The sequence below is a fragment of the Rhinatrema bivittatum genome, chromosome 1 (assembly GCF_901001135.1).
Source record: "Rhinatrema bivittatum chromosome 1, aRhiBiv1.1, whole genome shotgun sequence".
NCBI classification, from domain to species: domain Eukaryota; kingdom Metazoa; phylum Chordata; class Amphibia; order Gymnophiona; family Rhinatrematidae; genus Rhinatrema; species Rhinatrema bivittatum.
Window position 1 is genome coordinate 273,190,873 of NC_042615.1, and position 17,167 is coordinate 273,208,039.

The 17,167-nt window shown below is 42.0% G+C and overlaps 1 protein-coding gene across 1 annotated transcript in view; it reads left to right on the forward strand.

Moving 5' to 3' along the window:
- LOC115087490 (disintegrin and metalloproteinase domain-containing protein 33-like) overlaps window positions 1-13,364 on the forward strand; it is a 369,144-nt gene extending 355,780 nt beyond the window's left edge. The window contains 4 exon segments of the mRNA XM_029594743.1: window positions 4,147-4,392; window positions 6,616-6,758; window positions 6,963-6,980; window positions 8,726-13,364. Coding sequence (XP_029450603.1) covers window positions 4,147-4,392; window positions 6,616-6,758; window positions 6,963-6,980; window positions 8,726-8,777 — 459 coding nt within the window. The 3' untranslated portion in view covers window positions 8,778-13,364.
- The last annotated feature ends 3,803 nt before the right edge of the window (window positions 13,365-17,167 follow it).

Sequence of the window (17,167 nt, forward strand, 5' to 3'; positions counted from 1 at the left end):
GTCCCCCTGCTGTGTCTTGGAACCTTAATGTGATGTTGGCTCAACTCATGAAGGATCCTTTTGAGCCACTGCGCACCTGTGACCTGAAGTGCCTTACCTGGAAGGCCATGTTCCTGGTTGCGGTCACTTCGGCATGCGGGATTAGTGAGCTTTAGGCGTTGGTGACGTATCCACTGTACACAAAGTTCTTTTATGATAGGGTGGTTCCCCGTACACACCCTAAATTCCTGCCTAAGGTGGTGATGGATTTTCATCTGAACCAGTCAGTCTTCCTGCCCACCTTTTTCCCAGGCCTCATTTGCACCAGGGTGAACAGGCTCTGCACAGCTTGGATTGCAAGAGAGCCTTGGCCTTCTACCTGGAGCGGACAGCAGGCCACAGGCAGTCTATGCAACTCTTTGTCTCATTTGATAAAAAAAGATTGGGAGTTGCGATTCCCAAGCAAACCCTATCTAACTGGCTGGCGGATTGCATCTCCTTCTGCTATGCGCAAGCGGGACTGCAGCTTGGGGGCCATGTCAAGGTTCATTCTGTCAGAGCCATGGCGGCTTCGGTGACCCATCCGAGGGTGGTCCCCATGTCTAATATCTGCAAGGCGGCGACGTTGAGTTCCCTCCACACTTTTGCTGCTCACCACTGCTTGGACAGGGATGGCTGACATGATAGCAGGTTCAGCCAGTCTGTCCTCCAGAATCTCTTCCAGCTGTAGAACCCAACTCTTCCTGCTTAGGGCCCTTTTTTTGGGTTCAGGCTGTCTCCTTCTGTTCCCAACAGCACCTCTGTTGGCACCTGGTTGGGTGCGTGTTGGTCTTGCCTGTATTCGGGAACAGCCTGCAGCTAGGGATTCACCCATGTGTGAGGACTACCATCCTGCTTGTCCTAGGAGAAAGCAGAGTTGCTTACCTGTAACAGGAGTTCTCCTAGGACAGCAGGATGTTAGTCCTCATGAAACCCACCCGCCACCCCAAGGAGGTTTCTTCTCTTTTTTATTGTTTTATTCTTTCGTAATTCAATGTTACAAGATTGAAGGGGGACCCATATGGATAGTGGCATGCTGGGCAGTAGCCACCAGTTTTCCGTGCCAGGCTCCATTTGATGATGTCACCCATGTGTGAGGACTAACATCTTGCTGTCCTAGGAGAACACGGTACAGGAAAGCAACTCTGCTTTTTGTGCTAAGTCAAAGCAGCTTCAGTGCCAAAAAATAGCAGCACCATAATCTTCAGTGCTGTGGTATGCGATGTTGCTGGTGCCAAGACCTTGGTGCTGGAAGAAGATGGCACTGATTTTGTGCATACCTAAGGAATCTTGGTGTGGTGCTTCTTGTGGGAGTGCCTCCTTCTAGGCATCAACAAAGATGATCTTTTCTATTTCTTGTGCTACGAACCTAAAGGTGGAGAGTCCTGGCTCTGGTGTCGAGGAAAATCTGATCCCTTCTCTTTTTAGGTTCTGTTCTCATATCTTCAGAAGGGGAAGAGAGATGAAATTTTAGCTTGAGGTCCCTATATGAGACTGCTCGTGGAGACATTCTTCAGTATGCTGTGCAGCTGGTCCTAATATGAGAGGAGCAGTGGAGACATGATTCATGGAAATCCAACCTCAATATCTTGTGTTTGCACAGAGCTTAAAGGGGTTTTTTTCCCCTGACATGGTGATATTAGATGAAGGGGAAGAAAACTAATCAAATTATATATATATATAATTTTTAGAGGACACTCATGGAAATTAAATAAAGACTGGGAAAAAAACGAAAATAATAAAGTAACCGAGCAGGAAGAAGAAAGAAAAATATTATTTGAAAACTTGGCAAGTGGCATAGAGAGAAAGCGAGCAGATATCCTTTTGCCTCAGTGGAAAAGAATTGACTGAGCAGAGCCGCTGTGGCTGCACAGGAACTCCCACACTTGCTCAGAAAGTCTTCTAGGTATTTTTGAGCTCTGAGAAAGCACGTTGCATGATGGCAGTATCCAGTAACATCACCCGCTTGTGTGGCTGAATTCATTCCTGCTTGCCCACAGAGAATCCCTTTTAGGGACCTGAATTAGCCTGATGATTTCTCCTTCTCCGCTCTACCCTTCTAAATAACAGGATAGATTCCCTGCACAAGAATGGGGTCCCTCTCATTCTATTGGCTCTCCTCTGAAACTTTTTCTCTGGAAGGATTTGGCTGCAAGAAGTGTCTGCTGATCACTCTTCCTGCATAACAGAACTTCTTCAAAGACAAACAAACACTTTGGACCTTATCCTGATCCCTGATGTCTTTCCACTATTTCACCACCCCACAGCTCTGGATGACTCCCAAAAGGACAAGAAACCTGTGATAAGCTTCCCTTCAGTAGGAGAAGATTACTGCTCAGAAGCCCTCACAATTGCTCCAAGCACTCACTCCCTTCTCAGGAGGTCCAGAGACTCAAACTTCGAGCCTTAGATCCGAAAACTAGAGAGAACCCAGAAACTTCTGTGCTTTGAGATTTCAGCAATCTACCAAACCTTCCCAATGGGGAGTTTCTGACAACACTATACTACATGGTATCTCTATGAAGACACATACCTCCTGGTGAGGGATTGATAACCCCCCCCATACAGAGGGATGACAGAATGGTGGGAAGGCAAAGGAGGTAAAAGTGAGGAAGGGAAGGAAAAGCTGGAGAAAGAGAAAAGGACAGGTTGCCGAGTGAGGGCAGACAGAACAAAATGAAGATCCTGCAGACAGGGAGAAGCAGGCTTTAGGAAGGAAGAATGGAAGAAGAAGAGAGACAAAAGGAAACGGAGATAAGAAAAAGGAATGACAAGTAAAGAGAGAGATGGAGAAAGAAAGAAAAATATAAAGTTATTCCATCTCATGCTTCAAAGATTAGAAAATATTTTATTAATGCTAGTGTTTCTATTCAAATTTACTTTTTTACATATTAAGTAATGGACTCCTAAGTTAACATTTGCAAATTTGAATTTCACACAATTTTCCAACCCTTGGTGCTAAGCCTGCCTCTAAGCTGCCGTAGGATACTGATGGGGGGAGGGGGGGGAGCAGTCCGTAAGCCTGGGGAGGCAATGAATATGATTCATTACTGACCCTCTGGGGTTCTGCTGCACTTAGAATGAGTATTCAGTGGTTCCCCAATAAGACTGGGAGTGGATTCAGCAGATATTCATATCTGTTTGCATAATCTTTTATTGCTTTTGCTGTTTTCTTAAAATGAGTTTAATGCTGTTGAAAGATGCCAGATTGTTAATGTTAGAAGCTGACGCTCTGTATTTATATGGAGATCAGATAAAGCAGTGTGAAATTCAAGTGCAGTACCCCATTAGTATGACTGTAACCATTTACAGACAAAACACCCCTAAAAAATAAATGAATAAATAAAGGCTGTCAGTTTCTATGCCCTGTAACTTTTCATTTAAATATAGATTTTATTGAATTTTTCTTTGGTATAACAGGGTGTGACAATGCAGTACTACATCACATTCATTTGTAAACACAAAGTTTTACGATGCTATCTTCAGCTGAATACATGAAGAAGTACATGTGGCAAAAATGTAATATACATCTAAATATCTTGTTCTCCAATCATTTATGTTTAGCTTACTCATTTTATCCCCATATGACTCCAGTAAGAAAATATTCAATGGGACTGATCTAGTCTGTCCTTCAGACGCATCCTGATCATTGCTTTTAAGAACAGACTCCCAATCTCATGAAAATGGTGACCAAGATCTTGTCTGTCAAGTGTAACGTTTTCCATTGAAACAATATCATGTATTCTCCTGAGCCAGTCATCCAAACCCAGACCAACAGGTACTTTCTACTTCACTGCTACTGAAATTCTGGCAGACACACGAAAGTATATGAAAAATGTACCTTAGAAGAAGTAAACTCCCTTCCTTTGCAGCTGTGTTAAAAATAGTCCTGTGGCTAATGGAAGCTCCTTTGAGGGAATCTGCTTAATCTTAGTTTTAAACTCTTTGACTCTTTGACCTTTCTGTTGACATGCCACTGGTGATGGTGGTTTCTGGTGACATGGATGCCGTCCCGTAGGATCTACACTGACACTACTGCGGCTGCCGAACGGTAGTCACGTGATAAATGTGTTCATGTTCTTTTCCTTCCTATTCTTTACTTTTTCCCTTTTGTTCATTTCTTTCTAGACTGGAAGGGATAACTTTCCAGTGAAACCAGGTACTGCTCAGAATGGGTTCCAGCCAGTCAACATAGTTCGGCCTCTTCGGCCTGCACCCAGCCCTATCAGTCAACCACCCAAGGAGTCGAAGCCCTGCAGACCTCCACCCCCTGTAAAAAAATCCCCAGTGGTTCCAGCTAAAGCAGCGGGCTCTCATTCAAAACTGTTTCCACCAAAGAAACCTCTTCCCACCATTCCAGTACGGACTCCACAGGTACTGAACTATTTTCCCATTTTCTTAATTAATGCAGCACCCAGAGACTGAAGACTGTTTTAAGTTTACCTGAGGGATCACCATGGAACCGTCATCTGCTCCCGTACCTGGGACATCCTTTTTGTAAGGTCTGAAAACCTCATATATCTGTAAATTGAATCATAAGTATAATGAAATCAAGAAGGGTCGATTCATTTCCAGCTAGGAATGTGGTGCAGTACTGTGAATGAAATGTAAGCAGATTAATAATGCGTTTACAACCTACAAAGCAGCTCCTGAAAAACGGAAATGCATTTTCAGGACATTCTAGCTTGGGTATTAGGTGTTCCTATTGTGTGAGGCAGTTAAAGATGATGATGTCATTCATGACCCAGCTTGGACCTTCAGGCTGAGCTAATCAGTTTCATATAAAATTTGGTTTGCCATGACTTGATCTAGACTCTGGCCCATCCCTGACATTGGGGGTCTTTTAATAAGCTGTGTTAGGGCTTTACTGCAGGATGTACCAGGCTTCCTTATTTAATGACTTTTCTTCTCTACATTGGGAATTGCTTTACTCTTAGACATCTGTACCCATACTTGTCTGTACTCTTCTCCCTAACAAATCTCCCCATTTTGGGATCAGTACTCCCGGGGCGATGGTAAATGTTTACATAACTGTGATTGTAATCCTGCATACTGCACTTGCCTGGTAGAGTAAAACTTCCTGGGGGAGAGCATGTTGAGACCCCCCCCCTCCCCCACCCCTGCTGCTGCCCCATGAGATGGCCAAAGCTGTGCATTATTGTAAAGAAAGTGAAAGGCTCTGTCCTTGACATCACACCCCAAGTTCAAACCTCACCCTCTTTTAGTAAAAAGGGAACATCCCAGGCACAACCGACTGCCCCAGCCTCCACTCAGTATAGTAATGTGAGAGGGGCAAAAGTGTGAATGTACTGAGGTCATGCTGGGGGATAGGTGGAAGGGGTTACTTTTTGATTTAGAGGTGGTGGGGTTTGAAAATAGGGGTGGGGGGTGGGCTGGGGCCTTACAACCTTTTAAAATTACTTTTCCAACTCTGGCCGCTTTACAGGTGGCTGGGGAAGGATGAGGCAGGGGAGTTTAGTTTTTGCAGGGGCAGGATACAGGTTGCACGGTCTCGTTCAAAGACGGCATACCTGGGATGTGGGGCTATTATCATGCAGTGTTTTTGGCTCACCTATATTGCTGTATTTTTCACCAGGGAAAATACTGTGTGATTAACAAACCTGTGGTACTCGGGGTGGGGGAGAGAGTGAGGCAAAATAGCAGTGCTCAGTAAATAGACCCCCATTGTTTGTTGCCGTCAGACTAATTCAGTCCCTCAGAAGCCTGTACAGTGCTCTGACTCAGTTCCTACATAGCAGTGGCACATTCATTGTACCGGCGGGATGCAGAAGGAACAAGCATTCTCAGCAATGGTAATGCCATGCAATGGCTGAGATAATGCAACATGAGAAAACAGCCAAGGTGCTGTATCCAACACCTCCTCTGTCTCCATCCAAGAGATGCTGCCCTTTTATAAAATGGAAGCTATTAACTACATTTGTACTTAGCAGAAAGTGAGCGAGTTTCCATGACTGTGATGTCCCAGCTTCTGGTTAACAAACCAGACAAAAAAAAACCAAACAAAGGTCAAATCATTACTTCAGATGTTTTGTCTCATTTCCATCTGGAAAATGGCAATAAAAATAAATATCTGTATATATACCTATATTTCTGCATTGGCCTGATAAACAGTTTATAGCCCCCAAAAGGGAGTCACAAATATATTAAGTTAGTCCAGTAAGAGAGTATTGCCTACAACTTATTGGTTGATCTTTATTTCTGTGTACTCATGGACACAAAATTAAAGCAACCCATTCACTCCTCTGGCCCATTGTAAGGCAAAAAGCCAAAAGGCCCAGCACTGCAAAGCTGCTAACACTATCTTGTCTCCAGAAGCCTGATTGATAGGGAAGTGTGAGGCAATGTTCTGCAGGAAGCCGTCAGTCCGTAAACCGTCCCAGTACTCTTCATGGCATTGTTGAACAGTGTTGCTGTGTCACTACAGTGTTGATACTACCCTTAACAGAAGACTTGGGGTGCCTGGAGCGGCAGTCACTGCTACCCTAATAAACTTGCTGGGCAGACCAGATAGATAGATAGACCATCTGCCGTGTTTCACTCTTTTACTTACATTGTCTCCCTTGAACTTTTCTGCAGGTTATTCCAAAGCACAGTGCTCCTCATCGACCATTGCCTGGGAACCCTCTGCCTACAAGAGAACCCCTCCTGGTGGTGGTACCACCCTCAAGCTTCAAACCGCCACTCACCAATGGTGCCAGTCAGCTGGGAAAACCACTAAAGTGAGTGCAGTGTGGATCCAGTGGTGGTGATTAGGTTGAAAAACGATGCTTTTGTGGATACCTCAGTACATGTTCCTGCACATCCCGCTGTAATGAGTGCTGCTGACTTTTTTTTTTTTTTCCCATTGCAAAAACGTTCAGTTTATTTTCTAAACCTAATTCACATATAAATTCTAAGAACTGTTTGTTCTTTTCCTCCCACAGACCCATACCTCCTCAAAAGTGAGTATTAACCTTGTTATTTTACACATCTGGTCATACATTCTCCTGGCGCAATATTCTCTGTTGTCCCTTTCTTCGGATGATGAATGTTTGCTCTCTCATTAACCCAGCCGGCGGTGCTTTGTCCTGCCAGAAACCCGAGTTGGGTCTTAAATGCTGCTGAAGTAACATTCGCAACCCTGGGGAAGAGGCTACTTTCTGGTCAGCCAAAGGGCAGCACTGGAAGGCCACAGTGCACTGTTCTCTTCCATGGGTGCCAAATCTCCAGAGAGCCAGCTGATTGACCTATTAGATGAGTGCCATGTGTTGAACACTTGCCCACGCGCACAATAAAAAGTTGCCATGTCGCCTGATCGCTAGCAAACGTGCATGCGATATGCAGCATGAGATGAAGGGAGGGAGGAGACCATGGAAAAGGCCGATTAGAGGGATTCAGTGAGGAGATTGTCAGCAGTGATTAGCGGATTGACTTGAGCATGGCTGCTTTGCAGGCTCTGTCACTGCAGTTCCATTATCGTTTAATTGGGAGGGGATTGTGGATGCAGGGAAAGCTTGAGCAGGTCCATCCTCTTTGATCACTCGCCCGTTAAGTCAGGCAGACTGTGGGACCTCCTTCCATGCCCTGTTCTGTCACAGCAGAGGTTGATGTTGGGGGAAATGCTGCAGGAGACGGAACTGGGTGAATGGACGAAGAGAAACTTTATGAGGAAGCATTTTCAATTATTTGTATTGCTCCCTCCCCAGCTCAATGGACCCCCAGCAATCCTAGATTCAGACAGCACAAATAATCAGCTTATGCCCCAGTTGTTTTCTTTCCTTTTAAATGGAGGACACAATCAAAAAAATGTTGACAGATGCAAATATTTAAAATGTGAAAATAACATTCCCAAGTTTGGCGTGAAATATCCATTTTGTACCATTCTGAAAGATGTTTGGTTGTATTTGCAGAATATCACAGAATTGCCAGAAATTAATGCTCGGTTCAGCTAGAGGGCGCACAGACTTGTAGCCAGATCGAGGGCAAGAGCCATTCCTGGCCATGGCTTTAGGTGGGAGGAGTAAGACGGCGTGCATACATGGGTTTTTCAAAAGTAAACACACTATTCTAGCCGCCTCTCCCCCTCCCCAGCCGCCCACACATTTAGCAAATGCAGAGTACACGGGTCACTACTGATTTATAAAGAAAAGTTACCTGGGTTTTCTCTGTAAGCAGATGCAATAAAAGTGCCTGCATGCTTTGGGACTTCGTGGGCTGTTTGAGAATTGCTCGCACTCTGTATTGTAAACTGGCAACAAATTACCCCAGCGGGAAAAAAATGCTAAGTATACATGTTTGAAAGTTTATTTTTACCTATAATGCTATCCAAATCAGTTCATACTGGAGCAGATATAATCAGGGAAATCTCTGCATGTTCTCTGTCACCAACACCCTCTTCAACGGGATGGAAGAGATACAGAATGGATGTCCCACCCCATAGTTCATGACTAGCAATGTTGTTAAATCGTATAGAAATGGTACTAGAACTTGACATAATTCACTAAATTAATTTGTAAGGTCTTTAATATATTTTAGAGCATATGCCAAGTAACTATTGGTGTGCTGTTTGTATCCAGTCCTCTTCATATAATATCACTCTTTGATAACAGCTAATTGGAATAAAGAAAAAGTGAATACATCCTATGTTATGGAATTGCAAATCAACTGCTTTTAAATGTGAAGTAACGTACCATTGTCTTTGTTTTAGGACAATTCCAGGAGCAAAATTTCATTCAACTTCCTTCCCACTGAAGAAATGACAATTGGAGTCAAGCAAATCTAGGCATTACTAAAAAAACAAACAAAAAAAAACAAAAACTAATGGTTTTGTTATTTGCACTATAAGAAAAAAAATACCAGGAGCCTCTTTTTCTAGTATAAAAGAATGCACATACTGTTAAGTGTCTTAGGAAAATGTTGCCACTGTGGGGGTTGCAATGTAGTGTAAAACACCAGGAGATTTCTCCTGAGATGAACATTTTGCTGGAGCTTGCAGAGAAATCTATGAAGGATAGCCCTACTGAGGACACATTGGTCTGGTGCCTACAAAACATCCATGAAGGGTGTTTTTTGTTTGTTTGTTGTTGTTTTTTTTAAGTCTTGCCAGAAGTCAGCACTATAGCCATGAAGGATGTGCCTTACCATTACAGAAGAGCCTGAGGCCTGAAATCCATGAAAAATAATCATCTCAGTCACACAGAGGTCTGTGATCTGCCATCTAAGCCATGAAAAGAAAACATTTCTCTCTCTACCACAGAGGTCCAGAACAATCTGCTGTTAACCAAGAAGTTTGTTCCTCTAAATCATACAGTGTTCTAGCTCCAATAATGTAATCCATGAAGGATGTTCTGACCAGACCCATCCAGAAACAACACTGCACTGGCACAGCTCACAGAGAGCTGGAGGAAATAGACTCTTATTTTGTAATTTGGAAATGGGAATAATGGGCAGACTTCAGCTGGCCAAGATGACAGAGCAGCACATTGATACTGTAGCTCATAGGTTGCTGCTGGACACAGTTAGAGGTGACACATCAGCCATCCAGACATAGTCTTTCAGAGATAAATTTCCTGGTACTCTGAAGAAGGTGTGATAGAAGAACCTGAACTAGGCCAAAAATGGTACTGTGTATCTGTTGCTAATAGTCCAATGGCAAACCTTGCTAGGTCTCCCAACTACATTTCCCGGTGGATTCTCCTTATAGCTCCCAGCCTTTCCTTGCTTCTAGTAAATGTTCATGATGTGTTTGATTTGTCGACAATATCTCTAAATAGGATAAACTGTTCTGAAGACTGGGATGGAATAGGAGTACATATCAGATAATGGTACAACTTAAAGAACAGGAGCAATGTGGATTCATTGGAAATTTAATACCCTGCAAAGTATTCTCTGACAAACTGAGTAAAGTTCCTTGGACACTATTGTTCTAGTAAAGAACAATAAATTTTGGGTGTGATGAATCATGCTACACCAAAGCAGTACTGCCTCCTCACACATTACCAATTAACCCATGTAGCTATGTTGTATATGTAAAGAACAGCAACTCAACACAACTAATGCACTTTTCATTTGCCGTCCATTGCACTCATTTGCTAGAGGGTTTTTAAACTGGGCTCTGCTGCAGGTCAGGGAGCTGAGCAAGAACACAAGTGCACCCAAAATTATTTTGGTACTATTTCAATGGTATTTAACGCAGAAATGGTTTTGGAAAGAGAAAAAATGTAGTGCTATGCACACGGCCGTATAAGAGTTCCATTCTAGGCTGTGTTGAGCTGCTCTTATAAACTACATGATTAGGTTGCTTCTAGCCCCCGACCTCCGGACTGTTTATAAACCGGCTCTATGGCCAGAATGGGGAGCAGAGGTATGCGTGTCCTAGCTCTGACTGAGTCTTAAGTCAAGTTAACGCTTTACTTTGCTTATTTTGACACCTTTTTTCACTATAAAGTTCTCTTTTTTGTACAAATGTAAGACTCTTTCTCTCTACTCATCAAGTAATGCACAACATTACTGGAGGTTAAAAGATAACATACTTCAGTAAGAACTTTTGATTTAGTTTAAATAGTTGTTATGTCCTTAGATATGCAAGGGAAGAACAGTTTGAGTAAAACAAATGTGGAGTGCCAACCCTTGGCTGAAACTGTTCTTTAAAATCTGAACAACATAGGACATGATGGGCCTTATTCAAAAGGGACATTTTCTCCATTTTGTGCCTATAGAAACAAAATCTTTATTAAATAAGCCCTATCCCTATGAAATAAAGCTTAGGAAGAGTATTCATTAACAGCTGAACAATCTATGAAATAACAACACTGATAACAGCAATTCATTAGGGGCAAAATAATCCATGGTATATATTGTATCATTACCCAGGGTGAATGAGGCAAAACAGCTGGTATGATAATAGGATTATTCGGGAGCCAATGCTCACACATGATCATCCTTGGCTACCTTTAATGGGAGGAGGTCAGCAGTGCTTAAGGAAACTTGATGAAATGGCCTTGGTTGATTTTACTTGGAAAAAGCAGCAATTTGACAACTCTGGGCATCCCAGTTTGGAAAACTTGGGAAATCAGCTGTCTTCTGGTTGCCTAACAGCTCATTCTACATGGTAATCCAAGGGTGGGCATGAACGACTGTGTATCTGTAGCCAATGGTGCAACGATGAAAACTATTTTTTCTCTACCCCAAATAGGGATGATCGGCTGAAAAGCTCTGGCCTTCCCTGTATGTCACGATATCCTGATACCCACCAGAATGTTTTTCCATTCCAAGTTAAAATCCTTTCCTTTGAAGATGGGCAAATCTATTATTTCTTATTCTTAGAGGATGATCCCCTTCATTGGTGAAAACATCACCATTGAGATCCTTGTAGGGTCTATGATGAATTTATGTGGTATAATAAATCTCCTCGAGCAGCTTTTTATATAATGTAAGTTGCCTCAATCTGGACAATCTTTCAGCATACATAAGCACCGATGGTCTCTTTTTTTTGTTTTTTTATCCTTCTCCAAATATTATCTGACAAATACCTTATAGAGTGGTAGGATGATGTCCTCATTCCTTGCTTTTATCCCCTCCCCAGCTCCCACCTATTAATGCAGGCCAATGACTGCTGCTGTTGCTGGGCTTTGCACATCCATTCTCAGTTTATCAACTAAATACAACCAGGTTTTTTTCCCCAGCTTAACGCTAGCACCTATTGCCCTGTTCAAAATATATCGCATCTGCCTATTCTTGTGTCCCAAATGCAATACCCTACACTTGGCCACATTAAATCTCATCTGTTATTTGTCTCCCTAAAATTAATTTTCTACTATTGTTATGTTCTCAATGCTAGAATGTTTCTTTGTTCATTAATTATATCCTTGGCATTTGGCAGCTTGCTATGAGCTTCTGTAACCTTAAGTCATTTCTCCCAACAGCACAACATTATGGCAGTAGTGTACAAGTCTGGTGCAGTTCTCCCCTTCTGCATTTTTTTCTCCCTTTTCTCTTGCTTCTTTCTGAGATGAAAAGTAAAATGCAGTGCTACTGTAAACCCAGCTGACTACAGAAAAGCAGCTTTACGTCGAATAAGTTCAAACACTTTCAGTTTTCCAAACTTGAATTTGGAGGTTACATCGGTGAGTGGAGTATCTACTTTTAAATTTCAAAAAGTAACATGCTTACTAAGTAAGACCGAGCCTCTGTCAAGCTGGGAAAAAGATGTGAAACTCAAAAGAACCTGCTCTGTAGAAGAAGCAAAATCAAATTTACCTGACAGTAAAATGGAATGGTTAAAGAAGAAGAAATTGCAGAAAAAGAAAGAGAACGACCTTGGCAATGGAAAAGTGGGAGAGATGCCAACAAATACATGGAAATATGAAAACAGAGTTCAAACAGAGCAGAGATCTCCTATTCTTGAAGTTCTCTCATGTATTGTGTACAACATGTGCAGTTTACAAATCTGATATAGTTTAGCTGACAGAGATACTGGTACACCCCAGAAAATCCTGTGTGGGATCCTTTTGTGAAGTGTTGGCTGATACACTTTCACCTCTACCCCACCAAATCCTTTTTGTATAGAATCTGAAGGACATCAGTTCTTACTCACAAGAATGGAGCAAATCTTCATTGCATGCTGTTCTGAAGAGGGTCAGAGCATTGCACGCACAGAATTATCCAGGCACTGACTACTTTGATTTTGTAGACTTAAAAAGTGAGTGAAATTTGGGAGGGGCTGTAGGTTTGTGGTGTCCTTCCTTAACTATAGGTACATAAGGCTGTGTCAGCAACTGAAGTTGCTAAAGAGGCAGTTTAGAATGAATTTTGGTATAAATGACGTTGAAGGATTGAAGTAATGTTGGTGGTAAGATACAGGCGGGCTGACACAGAGCTCCAAGCAGTGATGGGGTCTGTAAGAAGAAAAGCAGCCAGAATTTGTCTTCTGCTTATAGGAGATTAACACATCAACTTCAGCTTAGCTGTTGGAAATGGTTCTTTGGCACACCAAAAAAAAAAATAAATCAAACAAAATAAATTAATTCACACTGTGTAGACATATGTTTCACAATCAGCTACAAGGCAGAGGAAAAAGTCCACCAGGGGTTAGTGATTGCTTTTAATAGAATGGGTCGATAAAAGCAGCAGGTATAAAAAAAACAGAACTTACATGTTTACAATACTTCGATCTGATTTAGGCAATGCTTGTCTGGTCAGGTTTTGTATTTTTTTTTAATAAGTGAAAATGCACTTGCATAAATACGTATCCAATACCAGGACCTTCAAGAATTATGTCTAACTAGGATATGAAAATAAACAAGGTACTATACAAATTGCTATTAAAGTTACATTTTTACAGCTGTCCTCTGTCTCTTTGTAATGGTGAATTTGATGTGTTTTTCCTTATTTAAGTTTTTCTTTATTGTTTTTTTAATAATTACAAACAAATGTCATACATTGTATTCTACAAAAATAGTTGGGGACATATTGAATGACAAACACGATCCCAGTCATTATACTAAAGCCCAGATACTACCCTTGCAGGAAAAGGTTCAGACCACCCATGTAAACTGGAAGAGAGACAAACAAGGTCGCCACAGATTAAGCACCACACTTACTTTATATATATAGTAAAAGTGCCAAACAGCCACCTGAAAATTTTCATATTCACTAATTCTTAATCAAATTTGCAGGAAAGATAAACTACATATCCAGATCTATTAAACCTCTCAAGAGAGATGATTATGAGAAGGATGAAGATATGCTTTTTTCTGCATTTTTTGCTTATAAGAAACTCCACCAGTTAGGATTAAAAAAAACCCCCACAAATATATATTGTCACCAAACTGAACTAAGAAGCAAGAAGGCTGGCGATCTAAAAAAGCTGTTACCAAACTGAACTATAAATTTACATGAATACCCTTGAGGAGGATTTTTCCCCTAATATTTAGAATATCCTGACTCAGATTTTAAAATCCTCTATGACTGTCTGGCCTGTGCAATATCTGGAACACATGCATAAATCTAAGTTTCTTATCTGTGACAGGTGTTCTCTGTAGACAGAAGGATAAATCAGCCACACAAGTTGGGTGATGTCATCCAATGGTGCAGAGACAGGAAAGATCTTTCAGAGCTTAGAAAGATGAATAAGGTACTTCTGAGCATGTGCCAGTGCAACTGCTCATTGCTTGAATCTTCTCAGTCTTTACAGCAAATTAAGCTGAAATAAAGGGCATTGTGTGGCTGATTTATCCTGTTATCTATGGAGGACAACTGTTACAGGTAAGTAACTTGGCTTTCACAATGAACAAGCAGGGTAAGCTCGAGGCCTCCCAAGCTGAGGGTTGCATGTGATTAGTTTGTTGTTTTTGCATGTCAGTAGTAGATCATCGCACCCCATCGCTATTGCTCAAGTTTGAAAGGTAAGAGTTGAAGAAAATAAATAAGCTTTGCAGAATTGCCTGATCAAAGTTGCTATCTTGAGGAAAAGCAATCTCTAGGCAGTAATGAGTAGTGAAGGTATGAAAAGCAGACCATGTAGCAGCTTTACAGATGTTTGTTAATGGTTTTTAATGTATAAAAACCGCTTCAGGTATTTATACATCACCTGAAGCGTGACCCAGCTGGGTCTATAAGCGATTTAAATAAATTTTAAAAAGTTGCTATAGCCCTGACTTGATGGGACTTAACCTTACTTTGAAGATGCAGTCCTGCTCAATTGAGGCAGGAAGTGATACAGTGAGAGGTAACTGAAAAATCCTGTTTGGATTAAAAGAAGCAAACAGTTGTGAGGATTTTCTATAGGATTGTGTCCTTTGCAAATAGAAAAATAAAGCTCTTATGGGCATGCAGCCTTGAAAAGAATGTTGGCAAGACAATAGACTGATTTAAATGTAAATAAAGGGTAAAAATAAATAAAAATAATTACCTGCCTGGTGGTTGTTGGGGCAATGGAGCCCCTGAGCTGGTGGCCCAATCGTTGATGGGCTTATGGAAGCTGATGACTTAGTGACCCAATTGTGATGGAGATAGGGAAGCCCCAAAGAAGTTCCCCCGATGTTTTTTTAAGTTTAAAGGGGGCACAGAGGACGAGGCAGCCTCCTGCTTCCAGCCGCATCCAGCCACATTGAATTTAAAAGTGGCAGTGAGCCACAATGAGGGGCCAGCCGCTCAAAGGATCCCCTCCCCCCCCTCCTGATGTGGAAGAGAGACACAAAATAAATGTAGCAGTCGGCCATGAGAGTGCCAGGTGGGGCTGCAGGAGTCTGGGAAGCTCTCGGCGGCCTGAAGGGAACCGCAGAATGAAAATAAAAGCAGGGGTCAGCCATGAGTGCAGGCAAATGGGGCCGTGGGGGTCTGGGGAGCTCCTAGTGGCCTGAGAAGCGAGGTCCAATTGCCGCGAATAAAGAAAGAGGCTCCCACCTAAGGTACAGCACCAGGAAGCACCCATTTTGACATTGCTGATCTTGTTTAGGGGTTCCAGTGACCTGACCACATCCAAAATTTAGGGTCAGAAGTTAATATTTATAGAGTTATCCCACCCGTTTCCCCCAGGGGGTTCTTGTGATTAAAAAGTGATTAAAATCTTTCAGAAGCAGGGTTTGGTGGTGGTGGTCGTCACCAGATTATATCATAAAAACCCTGTTATGACCCTTGGTTTGGGGAAAAATGTTTAATATGTAAATTAAAAATATAGGGGTGGATTTTAAAAGGGTTACGCGCGTAATATACGCGCGTAACCCTTTTAAACCCGCTCCTGCGCGCGCCGAGCCTGTTTTGCATAGGCCCGGCGACGCATGCAAGCCCCGGAACGCGCATATGTCCCAGAGCTTGAAAAAAGGGGCGGGATCGAGGCCTCCGGAGGCAGGCGCAACTTCTTTAACAATGGTGAGGGGGGTTTAGGTAGGGCTGGAGGACGGGTTAGATAGGGGAAGGTAGGGGGGGGGGCGGATGGAAAGTTCCCTCCGAGGCCGCTCCAATTTCGGAGCGGCCTCGGAGGGAACGAGGAAAGCCATGGGGGCTCCCCTAGGGCTCGGCACGCACAAGTGTGCACCCCCGTGCTATAAGTTCTCACAAAGCCAGCATAATTAGACAGGGCTGAAATAATTATCTTTTGATTTCTGTTAGTAAGAACTCCAGTCTCAATTAGATGACACACACTAGCAACATTGTAGACTGCAGAAGACTGACTTCCTTACATCACCAGTCTTTATTATTGATTTGGTTTGAATTAGCGTAGTAGGTAAACCACTATAACCTGAGACTTCATGATCAAGAGAGTTAGTCCAGGTCCAGTCTGCGCCTCCAAAGCTTCATATCATTCCCGGGTCAACACTCTATCCAGCGTTCACAAGCAGCGCTCTCAGAATTTATTACCCAGAAACTAAGATAATGGTGCACTAACAAACTGTGACACAATTTTGATAAATTGCACTACGGCAAAAACGTACGTGGATAGATGAGGTCATAGTTAATCTTTGAGTTAAATCAGGTTAAAGAGAAAATTTGGTTATACTTACCTTAAGGGAAACCTGGAGGATTCCAGAAATCTTGAAGAATCAGATTTCTTGAAATAAAGTTAAGAATTCAACAATTATTCCCATTAAGAAGCAACTGAGAAAATACTTACCTGATAGTATCTTGGTGAGAAGTAATCCTTGTACAGGAACCAGTTTACTGTGTTAAAGAATTAGAGTGAGAGTCAAATATACAAAATTGTTTCGTGTATCAGAAGTAAATCATTTCTCACTGAAAATATAGACACTTTTGAAATGTTCATTCTGTTCAATAATTACACTTGTTTCTAGAAGTGAGTAACCTGGAAAACTATCCATTTGCCAGCAAAATACAATTATTTAATTTGATTATAGAAGTTCCTCTGAGATCATTTTTCTATTTTAATTTATTTCATGCTGAAAATACTCTGGGTGTTAAAACTATTTCCATACCATCTTCTAAAGTGGAAACCCCAATAGCTTTACCATCTGGCTACCCATGTGCTAGTGCCCGAAATAGTTCTGTGCCCAAGGATGTTTACAGAAACACAATTTGAGAAATCACTTTTGAGAGAAATTAAGGATGAGTTTTCAAAACTACTCTGTTGTGAAAATATTGAATATAAGGATACTAGAGCTTGTAATTCACTTAGGGGTAGATTTTCAAAGGG